At 36.5% G+C, this 27620-nt stretch overlaps 1 protein-coding gene across 1 annotated transcript in view; it reads left to right on the top strand.

Moving 5' to 3' along the window:
• Wdr49 (WD repeat domain 49) overlaps nucleotides 1-27620 on the top strand; it is a 147908-nt gene that overhangs the window by 41511 nt on the left and 78777 nt on the right. The window contains exons 6-8 of the mRNA XM_040270037.2: nucleotides 5225-5392; nucleotides 7057-7205; nucleotides 23299-23532. Coding sequence (XP_040125971.2) covers nucleotides 5225-5392; nucleotides 7057-7205; nucleotides 23299-23532 — 551 coding nt within the window. The remainder of the gene's footprint in view (nucleotides 1-5224; nucleotides 5393-7056; nucleotides 7206-23298; nucleotides 23533-27620) is intronic.

Genomic DNA, 27620 nt, shown 5'->3' with positions numbered 1-27620 from the left:
CAACTAAAGAAGTGAGGAAAACATTTTTATTTATCAGATAATTTGATTTTAAGGAAATGGCTTTTCTCTCACCTTTTACTCAAGCATTCTCAGGAGTTCTTCAGTTCTACAATTTAATCAGAAACAAGTTGTATCTTGCTTTAGAAGTAAAGTGTGAATTGTTGAGCTTCCAGTATGTAACAGTGCAGTCCCATAAATGTCACATGGCAACTCACAGATTCAAATCTTAAAGCAGTACTGTGAACACCAGAACAGAATGCACTTCTTTATATCTTTCTTTATGGCTTCAAAACTAAGGATGAGTCTTGGATATAATGTGGGAACATATGACAAAAGTAATCTTCTGAATAGAAATATTTTATTTTATTTTTTGGTACCAGGGATTGAACTCAGAGGCACTTGATCACTGAGTCACATCCCCAGCCCTATTTTGTATTTTTATTTAGAGACAGGATCTCACTAAGTTGCTTAGTGCCTCTCTTTTGCTGAGGCTGACTTTGAATTTTCGATCCTCCTGCCTCAGCCTCTTGAGCCGCTGGTATTACATGAGTGCGCCATGGCACCCAGCTGAAATATTTTATTTTGATGTACTATAATTATATTGTAGAATTTCCATGGATTAGAAGGTAATATTAGTGTAATAGTGTGTACTTTAGATCTTATAATATTGATTTACTGAGTGTCAAGTTATAATAATCCTTAACATTTTTCAGTAAACAAAAGGGATATTATCAGTGAGGCTGCTTCCTAAATGATAATATATACCAATACATCAGGTTTTACACTGTTGGTCCCTCCAATAAAGACTTAGTAATGAAGCAAGCAATCAGGGGTCCTTATGCCTCTGGAATTAATTGCTCCTTAATGAAGCTGAAGACACCCTTCTTTATAAGAAACATGTTATTAATTCGTAGAGTTCCTTTCTCCTTCTTTCCTTCCTTCCTTCCCATCCTTCATCTCTCCCTCCCTCTCTCCCTTCTTTGCTTCCTTGAAAGACAGTACTCCTGAAATCCCAGCTATTGGGGAGACAGAGGCAAGAATGATTTCAAATTGGAAGCTAGCCTAAGCTGTTTAGCAAAGCCCTTTTTCAATCCTAAGTACCATGTATGGAAGGAAAGAGAAAGGGGCAGGTGGGGAGGGAAGAAAGGAAGGAAGGAACAAAGAAAGAAGAAGAAAGGAAGGAAGGAGGGTAGGAAGAAAAGAAAGAATTCCGGATCTAGTCCTGGCATGTGCATGGCAGTATGGTTTACTAGAAAAAAGGAGGCTGTAATAGTACAGAAAAGAAAAGTTCACAGCCAGATAGATGGGTTCAATCTCATCTCCACCTGTAATTAGTGTCATGCCCATGGGCAAACTTACTTTCAGAATTTCTATCCCTCATTAGTAAACTTGGGATAATTTACCCACTGAAGATTTTAACAGGGTAAGAGCACCAGACATGCTGCCTGGTACATGTGAGAGATTCAATAAATTATCATAATTATAAAAAGTCATCCATTGGTCAAAGGGAAATTACATAAGGGGGGGATGAGCAAGAAACACACCATCCATGTGAATTCTAGGCAGATTGGAGAAATAGACACTCTTACCACCCCCCACTCCCCCAGCAGCCCTTCTGTTTCACGACACACTTCACAGTAAATGATTCTGTGCTCTGTGAGGTAGCTCTGCTCTGGTCCCCTTTCTGAAACTCTCCTTTACTTTCCAGTCTCTTTTCTTCCTCCTGAAATTGTGTTCTGACATTAAGAGAACCCCACCATCAAAAGTCATTTAAACTCATATACATTAAAGAAGTGGAAGCTAAACATAGAAAACTAAAGTGGATGTGCACAAACACAGATGGCATATATTATTAGTAACAAATTTTAAGAATTACCTGAGAAGCAGGTGGAGAATTACTCATCCAAAATTGCCTTGCAACCAGAGGCTCATGCCCTACATTTCTCAGATGGATCACTGTTGGGATTTATGAACATCGATGGGAAGATTCTTAAATTCCTGATATTTTACACAAACTTTTTTTTGTTTGTGTGTGTGCACATCTTTCTGGTGGAGAGGGTCTATGACTTTTGTTAGATTGCCAAAGTAGTGTTTGGCCTCACAAATTTTCAGAAGTATGGATTGCTTCTCTAGAGTATAAAATGATGTCAACACTTTCAAGAGCATACTTGAGAGCCTTGTTACTTTAAGCATAGTCCTCAGGGAGTATCAGCAGCAATTCCTGGAATGTGTGAGAAATGCACAACCTCAGGTTTACTGAAAGAGAAGCTGGCTTTGAACACTGATTTTCAGGTGATTCATGTACATGTTAAAATTTGAGAAAAGTCCTACTGCAGCTATGAAGGGATCAGGCTCTACCTTCTGAATTTGTACTCTGGTTCTGTCAAATTCTAATGTACTGAGCTTGGATATATAACCTTGCATGTATGTAACATTCAACCGCAAAACCTTTAGAATTTATCTCAGGACTGCAGGCCTGAGTTAGACAATAATCAGACAATAATGACTTTGGACAGATCACTAAACTTATGTGGGCAAGTCAGTTTCTTCATCTGTAAGATAAAAAAGGTTCTCTTTATGCTCTGAATTCTGGAGTTTACCATTTGTTTCCCACACAGATGTTTTTGCCATGACCTCTCATCTACTGATATGTTATCTTTTTGTCAAGGTTTATTAAATGTTCCCCAAACCCAGAAACCCACACTGTTTTATTTCTTTATTCGGCTCCTATTATAGTTTTGGACTATTCAATTTATCACTTTACTATGGGCTATAATTCTAACTGTTTGATATACATATCTTCATTTCCAAGCTTGGAGACATATGATAAAGGTTCAGGCTTTATCTATTTCTTCTCTTATTATCCTTGTCATCACACAAAGTGTATAGTAGATGCCCAATAAATCATTGAAGACTGGATGCCATGTTTTGAGAAAGGTTATCTACAGAAGACACACTGAATAGGATCAATCTCATTAACTTAGTTACAAATTGTTCATGTTAAGCCATTTATTTCCTGGGGAGATAGGTATGAAATATGTTAACTTAAGCTATTCACATATCAATAACAGCTCCAGAATGAATAAATTCTAGTTGCTTTTAGAAGCAATTAATCCAGTTGAATAGGTCAAAGGAAAATGAATGTATTGAGCTACCTTATGCATTTCAGAATTTCCTTGCCTTTGGTAATTATTTGGAAACTCATATATACAATATTGATATATGTGCATATAAGCACATGTACATATGTATAAATATATACATGCACCATTCATATAAAATAAATTAAATTCTTTCACCAAAATAGTTAAACTTGATGGTCTCTTTAACTCTTTAATGAGGGATGCTATTCCTGATATAAAATTGCACATATTTTTTTGTACAAAAATTTCTGTTTCATTCTGTTCAGCTGCTCTAATAAAATACTTCAAAATAAGTGGCTGATAAACAACAGAAATCTATTTTCACAGTCTTGGAGGCTGGAAAGTCCAAGGTTAAGGCAGTAGCATATTGGTGTCTGGTGAGGGCTACTTCCTGATTCATACATGGTGCCTTTCAGCTATTGCCTCATGAGCAGGAAGGAGCAAAAAAGCTCCCTCATATCTCTTTTACCAGGCACTTCTCCAGTCATGAGGCTCTGCCCTCATGACCTCATCATCTCATAAAGGCCTCACCTCCTAATTTCATCACCTTGAAGATCATGATTTCTATCTAGAAAATTGGGAGAAACAAACATTGGATCATAGCACTGCCAGCTAAGAACTGTGAAGGGTCTAAGTTTTTATACTGTGTTCAAGCTAGCTGTTTGCAGTTCAGCTTGCCATTTCCAGTAGAGTCAGCTACAAATAAAGTTCTCACTTTGAGTGAATGATTAAAAAGAAAAAAGATCTTAGAGTGACAATGGACATGAGACTCCTATGTCTGAGAAAAAGTTCTTTTTTATTCTCAGGAGAGCAAGCAGCATAAGCATTAGCATACCTGGTTCAGTTCTTCTGGCCACATGTCCATAATGGAAATTAAGAGGGTCTGCACAGGCAACACATGCATTACAGGAGAAGAACCCCCCAATTTAGGGCATCTGAATCTTTTACAGTTTATGGGATATATGCTTCCTCCTACTCCAGAGAAAGACACTGTCTTTATTATGTTGGGTAATAAGTATGCCTGCCCTTTGCTCCAAAGGGACACAACTATCTCTACATTCCAAGACTGTTTGCAAGACAAGCATCTTTGAAAACACGATCTAAAATAAAGGGCAGTGAGTGCTTAGTTTCATAAGAAGAACTGAAATGCTAGCCATCTTCCACAAAACTCATGCATGATTCTAAATAAGAAGTAGATTAGAAATAATTTCTAAATCATTCTATTAAAGTGGCTTTCCTTAAGTGACACAAAGTGACAAAATCCTTCTCTATGTGAGGCAGGAATTTGATCCTAAGGTCAAATCAGAAATTTTTCAACATTAGCACAATCATTGAACAAAATAAAAAAAGAAAAGAAAGAAAGAAAGAAAAAGAAAAAAGAACTTCCACCTAACTGGGAAGGGCACAGTGGTTTGAGCAGCTGTGTGACTATTTGCTTCCTGGAGCTTGTGCGTCTGACAGGAATGGTAAGGTCCTGGTGGCAACAGTCATCAGGGCCATTATCCTTGTTTGGAGGGTAAGACTTTGCTTTGTAACACCTGGCACAGATTCATTGGGAACATAGGGACAGCCATTTTGTCCTGAGCCTCTTGTTGTGTTTGTGAATCTGGACAGGGAGTTGAGTCCTGGCCATTGACACTCAGATATGCTAGACCAGTAAAATCTAAATAAATCATTGTTTGAGCATGAGCTGGACCTTTGGGGAGCAGCAGATGGTTGGTAATCTCTTGTTTGCCTATTCCAGGCCCAGAAGGAAGAACATGGGAATTTGGTCAATACTCATTTACATCTCAGCATCCCATATGATTGCTGTGATTAATATTGTTTCCTTCCATGTATTCCATAAAATATTTTAAGTTGTCCCTAGAAAGGGAAGAAATTCTGAATGCAGAATTTGCTGCAACTTCTCACTGTGAATTCTTTGATGGGAGATGGGGAAAAGATTAAAGAGATATTTTCTAAGTGTTGAGCTGCATCATTATAGTATGAGTTTAATTTTTAACCTAAACTGTTCTATTTTCCTAATATCTTATAAAAAATCAGCTAAAGATTGCTTTCCTCTTTTTAATTTTTTTTTTCAGTGACTTATAATGCGTCTTTGGATGCTATCATTTCCAGTACAACCAGCAATACAAATACTGTGGTGCTGGCTTGGAGAGAGAAATCAAAAAAGCATCTTAAAATTACATCCTTCGACATTGCCCAGGGCGTTCATGCTTTTGATTACCACTCTCGGCTCAATTTAATTGGTATGTAAAATAAATCATGATAACTATGAGGGCCTCATAAATAGTCTAGAATGCATATTTGTATGCATGGAGCCTCTCTACCTTGTTGCTTTTATTGCCAGAGAGACCAACTTGAACAGCTAATATTTTATTGCCTGAGAATGTCTGATAATGATGCATTATTATGTGTGGTGTATATAAACTACATTGGGGTGAAAATATGAAAAAGTACCCCAACGCTTTAATGAGTGTTTTTTATTAGAATTGGTGGGGGGTGCATAATGATATAGACAAAGAAGACAATTTGTGCAACATCTGCTATCCTTCTAACACCACCAAATGTTGCACCCAAATACATCAGTTTCATTGCACAACACACACACACACACACACACACTGCTAAATAGAGAACTGCAAAATGCAGAATGTTTTTCACTTGCCGTTTGGGAATACAATTTTTGAAAAATTGAGCTTAGCTTTAGTTTACTAAGGAAGAGTTCTTTTGACGTAAATGGTATATTTTAGGAAATATGAAGGCTTTCAGATATTAACTATTTAAATAAAATACCTAGACATTCTGAAGTTGGTATTTGATATATGTTAATGTTCAAACATTATAAAAATGTGAGGTGAATATGTATTGTTTAAAAATTGACAAGTTAGTTATTAAGAATGTTCATGGCCTATAGGTTATATTAGTCCTCATTCATTAGGTATCATTCATCAAAAAAAAACATTGATATTAGCTATTGGATTCCTAAAATTCCCAACAATACTAGCTGACAATCATGATAAAAAGTACCATGAATGTCAACACAAAATCTAAAAGGAGTATTATAGATATATTATAGAGGGCTGAGGGGGGTGGTTGATGAATCGATTTGCAAGGATTCAAATATCAACCATTTAACTTGTTAGCTGATTAGTTATTCATTTTCCTGTATATTTGATCACTATTTTCACTTGCCACAGTGCTGGAAAAATAAAGGTGAATAAGCTCAGCTCCACAGCTGATTCTAAAGTGGGAAACAAAAGAGAGTGTTACATTGTTTCCACCCACCTGAATAAGTATTATACCTCTTGATCTTGAACTGCTCCCCGAATATAACCAACTCATATTCACAAATACTTAATTTTACCAAGAAAATAGGACAAACATACATTTGTAATGCTAGTTTTCTTATATATTCTTGATTATTTCATTAGTTGGGAAAATAATTTCTTCCTTCTATTTTATTAATTTGTGAACTTCCAATGTTGCCCTAGTCTGTTCTTGCTCCTGGGTAGCTCCAACACTGTCTACACTCCTAGGCAGCCCAGTTTGAAGAGAGAGAACTTCAGGATTAGGAAGGATTCTGTCCCCTGCTGGGGAAGGCTGCTGGTTGGCTCCTAAGTTGTACCATATTTTCCCTTTCAGCTCATGCACATCCCTTTCTGCTAGGCAAACCCTTTTTCTCCTGCTCCTCCATTTCAACAATTTTTATTGCCAGGGCTCATAGCTTGGTCTAGTTGCCTATTTTAGTTAGGCAATGGCAAGACTTTCCTTCCTTCAAGACAAGGAAGGGTGCTTTGGTGTTCATCAGAAGGCAGTTACTAACATAGATATGTGTAAACTCATTCAAAAAAAGAAAGGTTATTCATGCTATTTTTTTTAATGTTTTTTTTTTCTTTTTAATTCTGATTAGCAACTGCTGGCATTAACAATAAAGTTTGCCTTTGGAATCCCTATGTTGTTTCTAAACCAGTTGGTGTCCTTTGGGGTCACTCAGCCAGTGTAATAGCTGTCCAGTTCTTTGCTGAAAGAAAACAACTTTTCAGCTTCTCCAGAGATAAAGTAAGTAATATTGTACAATTAATTTAGTTCTGCCTTCCCAATGCCTACTGAAAACTCTCAAGGGGCCTGAATTTCTCTGAGAGCTGATGTTAATTTTTAAAACACATTGACTAACTACTATGTCTTTGGAAATCTATATTTTAAAAAAGTGTTGATTGATGGTTATTTAAAAATAGTTCTTTGGTAACTACACAAGTATTTCATTAAAATCTTGTTCAAACCAAGAACTGACTCATGGATTTAATCCCTTTTGTTGGACTCTCAATATGTCACATTTTAAGAGTTTCCAAATTTCTCACTAATTCAAAGAAAAAAATGGGGATAATTTTTGTCTTATTGAAATGTTGTTAGATAGTGCAGTTAAATAGGTATAGCCAGTGGCTATTGTTGCTTTGATACAGAAGAGATTTAACAAAATAGAAATTAATGCTAATCTGGAGAATATGAAACACATTTCAATTATACTCAACAATTCTTTTCTATTTGATGGTTTTGATGGGATGTTTTTATTTGTATTTCTGGGTGCTGGGAATTAAGCCCATGGCCTTGCCCATGCTAAGCACATGCTGTACCACTAAACTGTACCCTAAGCCCTTGAAAAGATATTTTAAATATTGTGGAAAAAGTATGGCACCAGAGCTGTATAGTCCAAGTTGAATTCTGGGCACACTATTTTGCTGTATGTATCCACTTAAGTCAATTTTTTAATCTCTAAAAATATTATCTTTAATGCTTCTGTAAAAATTTCCATTTTGTATAATGCTTGACTTAAGGATCCAGTTAAAAATGTGATAGATTTCAAGATACTTGTTTATGGAAGAAAAGGGGGTGATAAGTTTAGTGGGGAAAGTCCCTGAGACACTGGATTTTTGTTCTATGCTAAAGGGTACACACACACACACACACACACACACACACACAAGCATATAAACACACACATATATGAACATATGCATATGCATACACATATATAGTATAAATTTAATATGTGTAAATTAATGTTTAAATATACAAATATGTGTAAATTATATATACATATTTATATGGAAATTCATCTTCAACTCCTTAGCCACACCTAAGCCAAAAGTCCTACTAAATTTACTGTTTCACTCTTTGTTACTTATCATATAAACCTTTTCCCTTTCCCTTCCATTTTACCAATAAATCTTCAATTCCTGCTGATTCTACCAACAAGACACATTTGTCAGTCTCCCATCTCCATCTCAGCTGCCATTGCTCTTATTATAAATCTTGACTTGTTTCCTGCAAAACACTGCAGTATTACTAAAATGTCTGCTGACTTTAAGACTGGTTTGACTCCAGTCTGTCCTCAGTTCTAATAGTAGTTTGCAAGACAAAAGTTTTCATGCTCTTATATCTATCCTCCGTGTATCAACTCTAAAATTCTTTCATAAAAAGCTCTCCTCCTGTTTTCCAGTCCTATTTCACTTCCTGCTTTTCTCTTTCATTTATTTAGTGCTGTAGAACTCCATCAAACAGCTGTTCCTACCATGCACTTTCTTGGCTTAGCAACATGCTCTGTCTTTAGTCCCATCTCTTCCATTAACTGACATGTGCCGTCTGTCCTCCAGGCTTCGGGCATTTTGGAGTCTCTCCTCGAGACTTTCGTGTTTCTCTCCATGCACTCTGCTGCATGTGTCCTTGGAGCATTTGTGATGCTGTGCTTAAAGTGGTAGAATGCTTCCTTAACCAGGGTCAGGATCTTTTTGGCTTGTATTCTTGGTGTCTCACTGTGCTGAACACCTGTAGTGTTTATTCGGTGATTATTTGTTGACCACTTGAAGTGAAGGCACATTACAATGATCAATACTAGGGAAGAAACTCAAAGTGAAAACTTTTTATGATATCCTAGTTAGATCTACTTGTGCCTTTTTATTTAAAACCTGTCAGCACAATTGTCTTAACTTTCATTATTGAATTTGCCATCTAACTTGTATACTGGAGCATTGTGTATGTACATTGTACCTTTCATTAGATTTTGATTGCTTGAAGGCAAGGATCATTTGTTGAATTTATTTTTGTGTTTCCCAGGATCTAGCGAGTATTAGTGTGTTAAACACATGTTGAATATAATATATGAACTAATGTACTGTTAACAAAATGATAGGACTCATGAAATTAGGAACTCTGTTTTACTTGGATTGCATCATATGCATACAAGGTCCTCAATAAATCATAATTAAGTGGATGAATCATTATCAAACATAAAAATGAAGTAAATACCAGATATTTTACCATTAAGAGTTCCCCGAAGAAAGGTTTTATAACTTTAAAAGCAAGTGAAAACAATGTCCTTAGAGTCAAAATTGATTGTGAACAGCTGACATCAACTTTAAGACCACCTAGCCTCTTTTGAAAGCAGTTCTGTCCTTCTGTTTTTGGTTTGACTTATGAACCATTACATCATAATAAAGCTTGTCATGCTGTCATTCACATTAGTCTGAATCCATTACACTTTGATAAATGCATGATAATCTCAGTTCTTATGTCTTTACAACAAAGCACAGAGCTTTCTGCTGCCCGGTTAAACCTCTGCTTTATTGCTAAAAATTAATTTTTTTAAATAGGACTAGAGGTAAGTGAGAGAACAGGGAAAATGAAAAAGCATTCTTTTTCAAACAGCCTTTGATTGAATCAGGTTTTGATTGAAGAGTTGCTAAATTAGAGGATTTGTAGACCAAAGAAATTTGGATCTAAAATAATTTCTTCCAAAAATGATCTGAGACTTTAGATCATTTTTTTGGAAGATTGTTCTATTGCCACTTCCCAGTGATGATTAAATAATGTTTATTTCTAAAGAACTTGGTGTCATGAATAACAGCTCAGTTGCACTATATTTTGGAATCCTAAGCAGATTCTCTTAATGGCAGTCACTGGTGGCAAGGCCCTGCTGGGAGTCAGTAATGTGGCCAATTGAAGGAGGAACCACCAGGGGACTGAAAGCATTTTCAAGGCCCAAGAGGAATCGCTCTGCTGGAGTCTAACATTCCAATCAATGAGCTGAAGTCAGCTTTTCTATTACTCCTAACTCCTGGGCTACTAATCCTGATTTGGCCACCAGAATCAGATCAGTTTGTAACATAATCCTTTGTTTGAGGTTCTGATTTTTTTCAAAGCCTGGTGTCTATATTGTAGAACTGTGGTTGGCAAAGAAAATACAAAGCCAGACTTTGGTGTTGGTGATTGCATTGTACCTATTTGTCTTCTTCCCTCCACACAGCCCTCCACCCCAATTTCTATCACCCATCCAGAAGCTAAGTATTTTCATCTTGTTTAAATTGCATGAATAAAGGGATTGATTCTCCCCCATAAATGTTACATTCTTTTTATTTTATTTTATTTTTGCAGTACTAGGATTAAACCTAGTGACTCACACATGCTAGGCAGATGCTGTACCACTGACTAAGCTATATCCCCAGCCCACCTCTAAAGATTACAATGATGAGGACGCATATAGTGCAAAAAGTGAATATTTTTCTTTTTCATTTCCCCTTCAAGTCAATTTCTCTCTCAAGAAATAATTGATAGTTGATGTACATCTTCTCACATTGTTACTGAATACTTAATGCATTGTTATATACATTGTCCTTTGTGTGTGTACAAAAGAGAAGTATTTATTAGTTTTTTATGTAAATGGTATCACTTGAAATATACTTTTCTTCAATTATTTTCTCCTAAGTAACATCTCTTGGATAACATTCTGTGTGAATATACATAAACCTTTTTTTTAAACTACATAGTATTTTATAATATGGATGGCCATGGTTCAATTATTCAATCATCTATGGATTAAAATATATAGTTCCTAAGTCTTTATTGACTCTCTCTCATACACACACACACACACACACACACACACACACACTCACACATTTACACATCTTTAAGACCTCATAAATTAATTTCTTTGTGATAAATTTCTAGAAGTGATGTGATTGGATCAATAGGCATGTGACTTCTTTTATAGGATTGTCTTATATATTGCCTATTCAGTGTAGAAGTGTTGACTAACTGACATACTTGTCAGAGGTGTTTAAAAGTGCCTGTTTCCCCATGTTCTTTTCAAGAACGGAAACCATCAGTGTTTATTTATTTATTTATTATAAATCTGAAGGGCAAAAAATTAGCATGAATTTGTTTTTCAAGTATTAATTTATATTTCCTGATTTTAATGCATTAATTGATCATGAACTTTATCTTATTTTAATAAATTTGACTATCTTTCTACTGCTTTGTAGTAGCTCGAAAAATTTTTGATCAGCTTTTATTAGAATATTTTACCTCTTTCAAGCATACATTTTAAAACTTTAGTGACTTTGTTCATTCAAAAGTTTTTAATTTTTGTGAAATTGAGTCAGAAATGGTTTTCTTTGTGGATCTGGATTTTGTGTCTATCTTCGGAATGTCTTCCATAATGCTTCCATTTGTAAGAGTGTCCTTCTTTATTTTCTGTTAATACTTTATACCAGTAATTTTTTAAAAATTTAACTTGGCAATTTATTTTTGTGTAAAGATTTTTTTTTTCTTCTGTAAATGGCTATCCAAGATAATTTATGAACAGCCTGTCTTTTCTACTGTTTTAAATTGGCATTGTTATCATCTGAATTACTCTATGTACATGAATTTGTTTTATATACTTTATTCTTTACATTTACCAACTTATTTTTTTTCTCACACAATACACATCCTACTGTTTAACTACTATAATTTAACTCTATATTCTGATACATGGTAGGTCAATTTCTACTTAGTGTTCTTCTTTTTCAACTTTATCCTCTAGCATTTTATTCTTTCAAGTAAATTTTAGGATCAATATTTATGTTCCATGAAAAATACTATTAGTATTCAGACTGGAATTGCATTGAGTTTGGTGATATTTGACAGCTTTAAAATAGTGAGAAAGCACATCCAGTATTTTCCCATTTATTTATTTATTTGCTATCTCTCTGAAAACATTGTGTTTTCCCACCCATTTCTTTGTTCAAATTTTTGTTCATATTTTAGGAGGTGTTCTTATATTCTTGACCTGAGTGAGGTGTTTCTAAAGGCGGTGTGTCCACACTGCACATAACTCATACCTCTCATTCTTAATTTTTTAAAAAATGTATATTTTTTAGTTGTAGAGGGACAGAATACCTTTAATTAATTAATTAATTTATTTATTTATTTTTGTGTGGTGCTGAGGATCGAACCTAAGACCTCGCATGTGTTAGGCAAGCTCTCTACTGCTGAACCATAACCCCAGTCCCTCATTCTTAATTTTTACTAAATTTTTCCTCTACTAGGTTTATTTAGAGCTATATGATAAATTTGGATAGTCTTTTGCTGTTCATTCATTTTGAGGACTCTGACTTTTAGCTCTTTACCTTTAAACTTAATTATACTTTTTTACTAATAATTCTTATACCTGGAGTCCTTGATATCTAAATTTGATGTCTGCTGTTCTGGTAATTCTCCCTCATGGAGACTTGGTTATCTTTTATTGTTACCTTACTTTTTATTATTGTTGACGGGTAGGCATTTCGAAAACCAAATTATATGCCAGTTTCACAGATAGATGTATGTTTGTTTCTACTCAGCGTAAACATGGGAAACCGCCGCTCCTGGCTTCACTATCTCCTGCCCAGTTATCCCTACTTGCGGGCCCACATCCTGCCAATCCCACGCAGGCTTGGCTACTGGTTAAAGGTCCTTCCTTTAAGCCTACTCTTCACTGTTCCCATTTTAAGTTTGTTGCTTTTTTCTTTCTTCTTTTGGACTCATGGAGATGGTCTCCTCTCCCTGAAGGCCTAACAAGGAGGCAGATATTATGTTTTATTCAGAGCTGTGTTTCTTTGAGGTGGAAAGGCACTTTACAAATACCTAGTTTTCAATGATAATTGAATAAAAGTTCCTAGTTCAAACTATTGACTTTTTTTTCTTTCAAGGTTGTTAGAATAGATACTAAGGGAGTAAAAAGAAAGAACTTAAAATTTAAAAATGGAACTGTGATTTTGAAAAGAAAAAGTTGAAGAATCTTAAAAAATGGGATCATTTCTGCTACAATTTTAAATGTCATATGAATAATTATAATGGCAAAGAATCAATTTAATTTATGAGAAACAAAATACCCTGAAATGAAATGTTGGCATTATCGAATTTATTGTCAAATTGGAACTGAGAAATCAATGTGATTTCTGTTGAACAATTCATAGCTTTAGGAAATATTTTGACTTTTTCCAGTTCAGTGGTAGAATACACAACAGACATAATATAAATTGAGTTGTAGAGATATACAGCTCTCATTTCTTGATCTGAGTGAGAAAAGAAGTCCAAAGAAAATAAAGAAAACATAATATCATGGTAATGTTGAAATATAAATAGCAAAGGAGAAGATTTTAATTTCAGACTAGTACTCTAAATTTGATGACATTCATTGGGGTGGGGGAGTCATAAAAATTTTTCTCAATCCTTTTTATCCCATTTTCCCAGATATTGTACTTGCCCAATATCCCATTTATAGGATGACTTTATATATAAAAGATACTTTTATAAACATAAAAGATATTGTCCTTGTATCCTATTTATAGGGCAATCTGAATTTTCATTCTTAATAATAATAAAAGATATATCAACTCTAGATTATGATTTCTCACCCATTTTAATATACCTTTGTTAATTTTATTGAAATATTTACAAAATTGAAAACTTGGGACATAATTTAAAGGAAGAACAGTTCTGTGACTTGAGGTAAAAATATTAGTTGAGCTATGTAGTAGAAGAATTCTCCTAATATATATCAAGTCAAACAAAATTGCCTTTAAGTATTTACTGATTATGTTTTTGTGGATTACTGAAAGGCTTAAATTCTGAATAAATAGATTTGTTAATACATAACAGTGTATTCAGGACAGCCAGTGCCTTCAGTTCCAGTTATCCTATTATCTGCAAGTAGGTGATCCAGTTCTGTGGATTACTCCTGGAGAGCTGGGTTGCTGAACTGCTGTTCTCAAAATCCTCTTGCAATTCACGCACACCCTTCTGTCTCTTTCTCTTTTTTCTTATCATCATTTTATATTTGTCTCTTACAGAATGGCAGGAGTTAGTAAATGTTTGATGAAACCAAGCAAGTCTCCTGTCAATAGAGCCAGTGAATCTATTTCCTGCTTCTCCTTCACTTTTATGTCATTATTAAGAAACTATGAATATTTTTTTTGTATTCTAACTACTTTTGATTAAACTTGATATGTTGTCAGTCTGTAAATAATGTTGATTTATGTGTGAGGTCCTGGGGATGGAACCTAGGGCATCATGCATGCTAGGCAAGTCCTTTATCACTGAGCCGCATCTCCAGACAGGATTTTGTTTTTAAAAGTGCACTGAAAACAGATTCTCTATCCGTACTTACATCTATTCATGCCCCTACTTATCTATTAAGTTACCCTTTTATAAATGTAATATTTGTAACCCCAAATTAATGTTATTTTATTTATTTCTTATAATTTTATGATGCCTGGGTGAATAATGGAGATTCTGTCTCTGGAGGGAGCAGAGCTACACTGCAAACATGCTGCTGTCCTACATCTCTAAAATTCAATCTTCACAACACACCCTTCTGAATTTGTTTGAATTGTTGTTATTTTGAAATATTTAGATAATGGATTGAGCAATTTCACAACATTACAGACAGAATTGACAGAATCTCAGAGCTGGCAGGGTCTCTTTATCAGAAAGGTAAAGAAATGGACGGCAAAATCACATACCTAAGCTTACAAACCTCAGCAGGATTAAAATGGCATCCAGGTACATGCAGCCTCAGTACATTAGTTTCTAGTTCTTGTTGTGTAAATAATATAGTATTTGCTTATAATCCTTCATCATTAAAAGGTTAATATTGAAATAGGATAAAGATTATGCAGAAAAATGTCATTATTAGTTGAAAAATCTAAATTTTGCCTTAATATAAAACCATGAGCATAAGAATCTATTCTGATAATGTAAAAGAGGACCTGAAATGGAGAACCCCTAAATATGCCCTTTTGAGGACCTGACTTGGTAAGTCTGAGTTTTAATAGACATCGCAAGATCCTGATGTAAGTAGATGCAGCACAGTTTAGAGAAGATTTGTGGAAAATAAAAAATTAAAAAAAAAACCATTATTCAATTGTAGTTTTTAACTTTAGGAGTTTGTCAATCTCTTTTTCCTACTAAGAATTAAAAAAAAACACATCTAGAAGATTTAGAATGAAAATTGATATTAAATATGGTCCTTTGCGAACTTGTAAAAGTTGGGTAGAACCCATGATTCTCAAATAATAACTAGATGTCTAAGTGACATTTTGTCAAAGGGCTTGATTAATAAAACTGAAGTAATATGAGTTCTTTTGTGTGATTAAAAGGATATAGACTGATTAGGAAAGAGGAGTAGAGTTATCTGGTTTAAAGCCAAGGCATGTGATTTTACAAATTAAGCTGAGAGAAAGATTTCTTACACAAGGAGATTAGCATTGACCTTAAAACCAAGTAGAGCAGTTAAATGTTTAATACAAAGAAAAAACCAGGGGAAAGTATTTTAAAAATACTAATGTCTGAGCCCCATCCTCAGAGACTCTGATTTAATTGGTCTGGGATGGGGGCCCAAGCATAGGTGTTTTCTAAAGCATTGTAGATTATTTCTAATATCAAGTTTAAGAACCACTGGTATAGAATATGGTAGTATTTGGAAAACCGAAAAATGTATGGTAGATCATACATGATCACATAATTGCTAAAAGTATGCTATTTTTTTTTTTCCAGTAATGGGGACTGACCTTAGGCAAGCACTCTACCACATAGCTACATTCTCAGCCTTGGAACATTGTTTTAAGCATTGATGCCATCATATCAACCTTGTTGTTTGACTCTCAGAAGAGACAAAACTTTTGAATTAATGATGGAAGGTTGACTTAATGGGATTAGTAATGGAGAGACTTTAGGATGTCACAGAAGAATGATATGAATTAATTTTAAGGAAAATTAATTAATTTACACATTCCAATGAAAATAGTTCTAGTTTTAATTGCTAATAGCAAGAAGTTACCTGTTGTAGAACAGAGAGGTCACAGTTCATATATTTTTTTTAATTTTTAGTTTAATTTACGTGACTAAATGCCAATGAAATGTTAAAGCCAATACTTCCAATACTCAATTACTTGAAAATAAAATGGAAGTTGATTCTGGTAAAATTATAGTCTACTGATACTGTTGAGCTATTCTTAAACTATACTCATCTAAATCCCAGATTATTATGCTGACATGAAGTTAGTTTCTATTTCTTAGGAGGGGTCCCATACCAAACAAGACAGAATTTTGAATAATATTCTTAAGAACATAAGTAATTGAGACTGATATAGAATCTTCTAATATTATGGATATAGCATTCAGAAGAACAGTTTAGTAATTCTACTTATATTATAGTACCTTGAAGTATATTTATTTATAAGTCTTTGTTCTTATAGAATTTATATTTTTGAGATAAAGATTTCTTGGGGTGCTGCCAGAACATTTTAAATTAAAACAATTTTTTTAAGCAATGAAAAACAAAACAGGACAAGTTCTTTAATAAAATATTTGTGCCAAGGAAACCAATTTTTCTTTATAAATATATATTTTTGGCATTAGAGGGACTGGTAATCCTGTTTGTCGTACAGGAATCAGGCCAAACCTCATTGGATAAGGGCTGGTAGAGAAAGGGATTATTCTATATAGGAAGCACAATATTTCTGTAAGATATTTGAAGAAGCCCCATGTTATAGTCAGCATTTTTGTCACTATGACTAAAAGGACCTGGGCAAACAACTGTAGAGGAGGAAAAGTTTATTTAAGGTTTATTTAAGGGCTCAATTCGTAGATAGCAGAGTCCATTCCTCTGGTCTCTCAAGGTGAGGCTGAACATCATGGCAGAGGAACGTGGCTCACATGATGATGAAAGAGAAGGAAGGAAAGAGAGAGATCTCCACTTGCCAGATACAAATATATGCCCCAAAGCTATGCCCCCCAAGGAACCACTTCCTCTAGCCACACCCCATCTGCCTCCAGTTACCACTCAGTTAATCCCTTCAGGGATCAGTTCACTGCTTTGGTTAAGGTAATAACCCAATCATTTCTCCTCCAAATCTTCTTGCATGATCTCACATGGACTTTTGGGGGACACCTCACATCCAAACCATAACACCCCATAAAATTTCATTGTGGATTATATGAGATCTTGAACTGGTTGAATAACTATGTGAAATAAGGCCAATTTTTTTTTTTTGTTTTGTTTTTAGTGCTACATTCTTGGATATATCCTCACTAACCTTTACATCAATAAACTGAATTAAAAAAATAGTGACTTGGTAAGCCATAATTTTAACAAATTAAAAAGTAATTATTCAGCATTTGCTGTGTCCTGTGGTATATTTGGAAAAACCAAGCAAGAATTGTCAATATAATTGAATTTGATTCAAAATGATTTTGTTCATATTGCAATCCTGGATTAAAACTAGGAAAATTCCTAATCTTATTTCAAAAAATAAGAGTTAGTGGCACATTAAATGTTTACCTAATAATGAAATTCATTGTGATATATTTGTACATGTACATAACATAATTTGGTCAACTTTATTCCCCAGTTTCTCCCTTTTCCCTCCTTTCTTTTCTCCCTCTGATCCCCTTTCTCTATTCTTTGGTTTCCTTTATGGAAAGGAGCAACCCCTCTCTCACCTCCCCACCCTGGCTCATTCCTTTTGTCTCTAGCTTCCACATGTGAAAGAAAACACATAACTTTTGACTTTCTGAATCTGGCTTTTTTCACTTAAAATGATGTTCTCTACTTCCACCCATTTTCCTGCAAAGGACATACTTTTGTTTTTCTTTATGAGTAAATACAATTCCATTCTATATATATACCATATTTTCTTTATGAATTCATTCATGCATGGACAGCTAGGATGGTTTCTTAACTTCAATATTATAAATTTCACTGCTAAAAACATGGGTATGTGTATGACCCTATGGGCATGCTGACTTTAACACTTGAGAAACACCAAGGAGTAGTATACCTGGGTCATATAATTGTTTCATTCCTAGTCTTTCAGAAACCTCCATACTGATTTTAAAGGCAGGATGTTAGATATCTGGCTAGCTTATTTGTTCATGAGAATAAAATCTAGAGCTTTGGCCAATCAGAATCTCAAGGCAATTGGAAAGCAGGATGAAGTAGCTTACTAGCCAATGCAAAATTATGGTGCTTTGAAATAGTCATAAGTTCTGTAATGGTTAAAATTCCCTTGAACAGAGGGTTTTGGTGCATAACTGTAATCCCAGCAGCTCAGGAGGCTGAGACAGGAGGAAAGTGAGGTCAAAGCCAGCTTCAGCAACAGTGAGGTGCTAAGCAACTCAATGAGACTCTGTCTCTAAATAAAATACAAAATAGGGCTGGGGATGTGTCTCAGAGGTCAAGTGCCTCTGAGTCCCATCCCTGGTATACCCCTACCCCCAAACAAACAAAAAACTCACTTGAAATATTGGCTCAGTTCTGGGCAATTTTCTTAAAAAAAAAAAAGATCATTGAGATCCCTAAGGTACTCAGAGATAATGTCTTAAATTAGTGGTGCAACAATTTTAAGTACTTTATTTAAAATTATAATAACCAATTATAATCTTAAAATATTCAGCTTGGGAACGGAGGGATATGAAAAGCAGAAAAAGAGTATAACTGTTTTTCTAAGGACAACACACACACACACACACACACACACACACACACACACACACCTTCTATACATACATACACGATGATATTTGTTAGTGTTATTATGGAGAAAATCGTAACCTTGGAAGAGTTAAAGAAGACTGTCTCCAAGAAGTGAGACTTAGGGTAGAGATAAGGTTGGGTTAAAAGCCCTCTGGTGCTATTTGATGTTATACAAAGAATACATCCTTACCATGGATTTTAAAAGCAAACAAGTCTGCATCACTACTCTTCCCTGCGGAGAAAGTGGGAACAAAAATGAAGCCAGAGAGAATCTAGAGGCTACCATGATGGAAGATGTGAAATCTGTAAACTGATATTAAGATGGCTGAAGAGACCGGGGTCATTTATTCTGGAGAAGAGGTTTAAGAGGAGAGTTAAGTTGAGGTGAAAAAAGATAGGATAAAATCAAAAGGTAGAAGAGATTCCTTGGATGACTATATTTACAAATTACTATTATGGTTTGGGTATGAGATGTCTCTCAAAAGTTCCTGTTCATGCAGGAATATTTAGAGGTTAAGGAATTAGATTTATGAAAGCTGTAACGTAATCTGTCCATCCTATTTGGTGGTAACTATAGGCATGGAGTTATGACTGGAGGAGAGGGGTCACTGGGGGCATGCCCTGAAAGGGTGCATCTTTCCTGTGGTCCCTCCCTCTCTTTCTCTCTCTCTCTGCTTCCTGATGCCACCATGAGCTGAGCATCTGGGCTGGGCTCTTCTTCTATGTTGTGCTGCCTTACCTTGGGTCTAGAACCATGGAGTTGGCCATCCATTTCAGTCCTATGGGACTAAGACCTCTGAAAAACTGATCCCCATATTAACTTTTTCTCCTCAAAATTGTTCTTGTGGGTATTTTGGTCAGTGATGCGGAAACTCACTAAAACAGAAATTGGTTCTGTAGAAGTGGGGTAGTTGCTGTGACTCACCTGACCATGTGTTTCAGAATCCTTTGGACATGGTTTGTGGGAGTATTTGGGAAACTCTGGAAATGCAGATTTCAGACTGTTGTAAGCAGAGTTTAATGGGTGATTCTAGGGGGAGCTCAGAAAACTAGAATGCTGGTTGGACTGGGGGCTGTGCTCTTGTTTCAGAGAGAAATGAGGACTCTCTTGGGAATTGAACTAGCGGCCACTCATGCTGTATTCTGACAAAGAAGCTGGTTACATTTTGCCCATGTCCTGAGACTATGTGAGACTGAATTTAAAAGTGATGGAGTCATTGATCAGGCGGAGAGAATTTCCAGGCATCATAATGTTTAGTCAGTGGCCTGCATATTTTTGGCAGCTTTAAGCTAGTTTCTTGTGAGAATTGGGAGAAGAAAGCAGAGCTAAAGGATTTTCAAAAATTTCAGTTTGACTGGAATAGTGCATGTAAAGTTGGGGCCAATAAAGCTGTGTTTGTTGAAGGGATTACAGTCCCTAAAGAAATGCTAAGTACTTTACACAGAGATAAAAGGAAAGATGCCTTGAGGGTATCTTAGGAATTTGTGAGACCACACGTATGAGAACTCAAGGCTGTAGAAGGAAAATTCCTTTGGAGAAGACATATTGGGGATGCCTTACTCACATGGTGGGGAGCGGTCTAGGAAGTTGTTTCACCATATTGATCCATGCAGTCACTCAGGGGCCCCTGCAGCCATGATTCCAGGGAGCCTAGGTATCATGTGAGCTGGCAGCAGACCTTAATGGCATAATCCACATGGTGCTGATTCTGCAGGAATACAGGATGCCAAATTTAAGGGATCATGAAGACTTCCACCTGAATTTCAAAGGAAAGCTTGGGAGAGCAGGGGTCAAAATCCAGGTTGCTTCTGAGAGGGCCATGTGTGACATTGTGAGGGTGAAGCCCAAGTTGAAATGGAGACCCCAGGAATTAAAAGATACTGGCAATTTGGACTGTCTGCCAAGACAAGCTGCTGGCTGTGAAGATAGCCAAGCTAAAAGAAAGCACACGTGTGTTACAAACATTAAAGTGGAGTGGGTCTGTCCAAACCCTTTGGAAATAACTTCTCATAGCCATTTGTCTTAGACACTGTATGTGGAGTTACAGAAAGAGTTCTGGGACATCTTTGACTAGCTTGGTTTTGGTAGGTCCCATCCTTTCTTTTTGTGCCCTCCCTTTTCCTTCCTTTTTGGAATGGGAGTGTTTACTTGGTGCCACTGTATGTTGAATATTTGTAACTTGCTTTTGATTTTATAGGAGCTCACAGCAAAGAGTTTGCTCTGAGTCTCAGACGAAACTTGGACTGAACTTTTGGGAAATACTGAAATTATTTGAAATATTGAAACTAAATGACTGGGTAGTAACTACTCCAGGCAGGTGTGGTGTGGCTGGAGGAGGTGGATCAGAGTTGGCATTCCCTGTATTTTCTCCACAGGACCCTTCCTCACACCCTCTGCTCCCTGACCTCACTATGAGCTTGAGCTCCAGCCATGATCTAAACAGCTCTCCTCTACTGTGTTCTTTCCCCCCATGATGTTCTGCCTCATCTTGGGCTCAGATCAATGGAGTTGACCTTCTATGAATTGAGACCTCTGAATTTGTGAGCCCCAAATAAATTTTCTTCTTCTAAGTTATTCTACTCAGGTTTCTTGGTCACAGCTATGCAAAGCAGGCTAAAACAATTACTGTGGGAGCTGCTATCTTGAATCCCAGGACCTACCGATATGTATGTGAGGGGTGTGGTTGTGTACTCAAAGAAGTTATATATAAAATAACATTAACCTGGGTATCAGTATTCAGTCAGGGGAATAGAGCTATCATTTTCAACAGAATTTTTTTCCAAAGTAGTGTATGATTTGAAATAGATTAAAAACTCTTTGTTAGTTGCCTGTTTTATGAAATAATATTCATTTAAACAGAAGCTATCTTTCTGTTCAAAAATAATTCTCACATTGGGTAGTATAGTTTATTTGAATAAATCTTTTCCGCTCTTTGGTTCAAATATTTGTATGATGAAAAATAATAATAAAATAAGTATAACAATAAAAAGCACCATTAAACAGTTATTACAGTATAGTTTTCATGCTAAAACATGAACATAGGCTCCCATTCAATTCTTATAGCACTGCATTAAAAACTCAGAGAGTAAAAAAAAAAAAAAACTTGCTAGAGGTCACCCTAAAGTAAGGGACCAGTAGTAAGGTTAAAACCACAAGTCTAACCCTAGAACTTGCCTGCTAACCCCTTTTGGAGGGATTTTTTACTATTTATTTTGACTCTTTCCCCCTCTTTAGCCTATGCTAATTTGGCACCATTACTTATAACCTCATACTAGTGCCCCAAACCTGCTCCTTTAGTTTTCTTCTGTGATAACCTTAGTGTAACTTACCTTCAGGGAATAAAGGGAACTTTAAGAGACTCAAAATATAGGAAAAATGGTTATTTAGCATCTGTTGAATTTAAAGCAGACTTTCTTCTGAGCAGGCATTCAGTGTCTGTCCTCTACTATCCATTGGTCCATTGATCATGTTTGTATAAGATTCTAATATCTGGTTTATTTGAATTTGATTTCATTTAATGCCATTTATTATATTTCACCAAAAAATGCATGGATATCTAAATACACACAGAGAGAAATAATTATATTCATTTTCCATGAATACAATTGACTATAAATTCATTGTCTTGAAACAACACAAATTCATAGTATTTTTGTATTCTTTAGGTTAGATTTCTGACATGGCTCTTGCTGGGCTAAAATCAAGGTGTCAGCAGAACTGTGATCTTTTCTGGAGGCTGCAGGGAGAATCTACTTTCATGCTTTAATAGCTTTCTTGGATCATGGCTCCCATTCTCCATCTTCATAGCCAACAAATCTAGGCAGAGTCCTTGTGCTGTATCATGCTGGTCTCTTTTTCTGCCTCTCTCTTACACATTTAAAGACCCTTGATTACATTGGATTCACCCAAATAATCCAGGATAATCTCCTCACCTCAAAGTTATCGATCTAATCACATCTGTAAAATTATTTTTGCTTTATAAAATAACATATGCATAGATTCTGGAAGTTAGGACACAGACCTCTTTAGGAGAGCACTATTTTACCTCCTATAAGCACATGCTCCAGGCCAAGCCATGTTTCAGGGACTGGGATAAAACAATCCCTTCCTTAGAGGAGTTTACTGTTTAGTAGATATTTCAACAGGCCACTGAAACACAGAATAATATGTGCTGTGACAGAAGTAGGAACCAATTATGGTACTGTGGAGGAAATAACTGTATGCCTCGGGTCTAGAGTGAGCTAAAAAGAAATTGGTTAAAAAAAAATTAGAATTATCTTTGACCTATTCATAGGATCTTATCCCTTTTCATCCAGGTTTTGAGACTCTGGGATACTCAGCACCAACTGTCCATCCAGAGAATAGCCTGTTCTTTCCCCAAAAGTCAGGACTTCAGATGCCTCTTCCACTTTGACGAAGCCCATGGACGACTTTTCATCTCATTTAATAACCAGCTAGCATTGCTGGCCATGGAGAGTGAAGCCAACAACAGAGTGAGAAGCCACCAGAAACCAGTCACTTGCATTCTTTATAATTCACTCCTGAAGCAGGTAACCATGCTTCCTGCTCTCTCTCTCTCCTAGCACCTCTCCAAGACCAGCCACTCATTTCCTTAATTCATCCTAACCTCATACTGAAGACAAATCTAGCAAAAACAAATGTGGAGAGGAAATGATTTAGCAATCATGTACTCTTCTGCTATAATGTGTGCCCAGGTGAATTAGAAGAGGGATTTCATTTTCCGCCAGTGACTACAGCAGCACTGACAGAGTTACAAGGAATGATAACATTCCAGCTTATACAAACACAATGTGTAAAGTAATTGAACTTATCTTTGTTACCAGTTAGTTTGAATCTTGAGCCAAATGCAAGTGAACCTGCTTGTAAAATTCCCTTTTATGAGCACCATCCTCCTGTATCCCAGTGCAAAGTTCTGAAATATGCATGAAACGTAATTAGCAAAGATCCATTTTGCCAGCGTATTTTACACCAGTGGCTCACAGTGGCAGCCCAGAATGTATTCATAATAAAATGATTCAGTTAAATGGGATGGCACTTGGTATGCAGCACGAGTGTTGTTTGTCTCCCCACCACTTTAATGATGCTCTGCAGCCCTTGCTTATGGGGAGCGCTACCTGCATCTCAATGAAGAAGCCTGGCTCCCCCGGAGCAGAGATGCTACTCAGACCATAGCCCTTCTTAGAGGACAGGGAGGTCCAGCTGGGAAGCCTGCAGAGATGGGTAGGGGACAGCCTGTGGGTCTTATGGAGGGGGTAGCAACCGGTGGAGGTTAGTCTGCTGAAATGATTACCTCGGGCTGATGGTAATAGCACAGCATGAGCCAAGCAGAAAAGCAAGTCTCCAGCTTGCGGCCAATTAAACAATAAGTCCAACCCATTCTTTCTTTTCCCTTCTGTGGAAGCTTCTGTGTTCACGCAGAAATGAGTAGTTCAGATTTTGCACAAGGGGTGGAAAGCCCTTTGTTAGTAATGACTACTGTGTCATGTCACTACTTCAAATGTTCTGTTTTTCTGGTTCTTCTAGGAGATAAAAATCCTTTACAGAACTATCCATTTTGAATTCCATCTGCAGGGAAACATTCCCCTGCAAATGTTTTGCTGAACTTTATGAAGGCAACCAGCTAATTTGGCTCCCTGGTGGCCGCTGAGAGAGAGAGCGAGAGCGAGAGATGTGTTTGTTTCCAAGAGAATATTCTGTTAATTGAGATCTGCAAAGTTAAAAAGCTAGGTTTGCTTATAATGTTAAGATTCTAAGTTGCATGGCCATAAAATGAGAAATGTCCCATGAGGAAGTCAGGAAATGGGACACAAAGAAGATCTGAAATCTTTCACCAGGGAAGCGAAGATAGAACCAAAGTAATACAAATATATGTGAGTTACAGGTGACCAAAAAAAAAAATGTGCATATGGCAGATGATGTAGAAAGTATCACTGTACATTTGAGGATAGCTCTACTTGTTGCTGTTAATGACTTAAATAACTTAAAGCCTTGATGTATATATAGAACACAGACAGCTGTACACCACACATACCAGTGTTTTCTACATGTGGCTAAGCTATCAATGCGTTAACATTATTATATTTAAAAGAATGTAATGCAGAATAGAGTACCACCCACAGTCCTATCACCAATAATAACCCATTTTAAAGGCATAAGACAAAGCAAATAAGTAGTTTTGAACCACTTTCAGGTGCTAGGCATGAAGAATTAAATATTAATAAACCTCATTTCTTTGCCCCAGTAGCTCAGGGAGACTCAGCCTTTTAAGGGCAGGTCCAGATCCTCCCCCCAGGGCTCACTGCTGGGCAGGTGCTCATTAAGAAAGAGAGGCAGACATACTATGGACTGACCAGGAAACAACTGAAGGCGGTGAAATGAAGCACAGGTAAAAGCAAAGTGCTGTTGGCAAAAAATGATCACTTCTCCTTGAGCTGCCGTGCGGTGGGTGGATGACATTTCAGTCCTGAGAGCTGGAGTGGGAGTCTCTAGGAGGAGAAGGAAGTCATCCCAGGCAGAAGGCACAACAGGAGTGCCTGCAAAGAGATTTGAGTACTCACAGTGCCTTTGCTGAGGTTGGCTTGGCTATTTGGGGGAGTTTACAGCAAAGGTTGTTGGAGCTGAGGCAGTCAAGGGAGATCAGGGCCAGGTTGTGCAGGTCCTTCACTGGATAAACCACGATCGGGTCTCCGAAAATTAAGCATAGACTTGAGATTTAGATAACAATTCTCACACTATGACTGTGGACCCTTGGGACACTCAGATCCTCTGGGAGAATCTGAGAGGTCAAAACATTTTCATCATAATAGGGATTCTCTGGTTTTCGTAGGAGTATACAGTGGAGCTTTCTAGAGGCTGCATGACACATGATCACATCATTCCTCTGACAGCTCAGGGAATATATGTTTTTGTATTCTTGTGTTTTCACAATCAGTTCAAATTTGTAATGTGATGAATATATCCATATGTGCATATGCATTGTCTATTATATATGTACACCTATAGACTATATTTACATACATACACATCCCCCCCAAAACGAAAATTCAATTTTTAATTCTTTAGTAATTTTTGAGAATGCAAAGTGAACCTAAGACTAAAAGTTTATAGCATTGTTAAGCTAGAGAGGTGGGAGTTGGAGTTCTGGGCAGACCTCTTACTCTGACTGATCTTCAGTGTACTGGCTTTAAAAAATATCTTCTTCTATGAGTGTGGGAATAATAATGGCAATGTGCCTTTCCGGCAACGCCTTGCTAGGGCTGGCCACTGGTCATTTGGAAACTGTCCTGGCCCTGGTTATACCAGCTCCTTTGATCATAGTAGGGTGAATTTTGCTGTTTTACCACATATCTTTTTTTCTTCTTAACTTGTTGGGATTTTTTTTTTTTTATTGGTTGTTCACAACATTACAAAGCTCTTGACATATCATACTTCGAACAATAGTTTCAAGTGAGTTATGAACTCCCATTTTTACCCCAAATACAGATTGCAGAATCACATAGGTTACACATTCACATTTTTACATAATGCCATACTAGTGACTGATGTATTCTGCTACCTTTCCTATCCTCTACTATCCCCCTCCCCCCCATCTTTTCTTTCTATCCCATCTACTGTAATTCATTTCTCTCCTTATTTTTCTTCCAATTCCCCTCACAACCTCTTTTATGTAGTTTTTTATAACAATGAGGGTCTCTTTCCATTTCCATGCAATTCCACTTTTCTCTCTCTTTCCCTCCCATCTCGTGCCTCTGTTTAATGTCAATCTTTTCTTCCTGCTCTTCCTCCCTACTCTATTCTTAGTTGCTCTCATTATATCAAAGAAGACATTTGGTATTTGTTTTTTAGGGATTGGCTAGCTTCACTGAGCATAATCTGCTCTAATGCCATCCATTTCCCTGCAAATTCCATGATTTTGTCATTTTTTAGTGCTGTGTAATACTCCATAGTGTATAAATGCCACATTTTTTTAATCCATTCATCCATTGAAGGGCATCTGGGTTGGTTCCACAGTCTAGCTATTGTGAATTGTGCTGCTATGAACATCGATGTGGCCGTATCCCTGTAGTACGCTCTTTTAAGGTCTTCAGGGAATAGCCCAAGAAGGGCAATAACTGGGTCAAATGGTGGTTCCATTCCTAGCTTTCCCAGGAATCTCCATACTGCTTTCCAAATTGGCCGAACCAATTTGCAGTCCCACCAGCAATGTATTAGAGTACCCTTTTCCCCACATCCTCGCCAGCACTTGTTATTATTTGACTTCATAATGGCTGCCAATCTTACTGGAGTGAGATGGTATCTTAGGGTGGTTTTGATTTGCATTTCTCTGACTGCTAGAGATGGTGAGCATTTTTTCATGTATCTGTTGATTGATTGTATGTCCTCCTCTGAGAAGTGTCTGTTCAGGTCCTTGGCCCATTTGTTGATTGGGTTATTTGTTGTCTTATTGTCCAATTTTTTGAGTTCTTTGTAAACTCTGGATATTAAGGCTCTATCTGAAGTGTGGGGGGTAAAAATTTGTTCCCATGATGTAGGCTCCCGATTTACTTCTCTTATTGTTTCTCTTGCTGTGAAAAAACTTTTTAGTTTAAGTAAGTCCCATTTGTTGATTCTTGCTATT

The sequence above is a fragment of the Ictidomys tridecemlineatus genome, chromosome 3, assembly GCF_052094955.1.
Source record: "Ictidomys tridecemlineatus isolate mIctTri1 chromosome 3, mIctTri1.hap1, whole genome shotgun sequence".
NCBI classification, from domain to species: Eukaryota; Metazoa; Chordata; class Mammalia; order Rodentia; family Sciuridae; genus Ictidomys; species Ictidomys tridecemlineatus.
The sequence above is the reverse complement of the archived record's forward strand: the minus strand, read 5'-3'. Positions and strand labels throughout refer to the sequence as shown.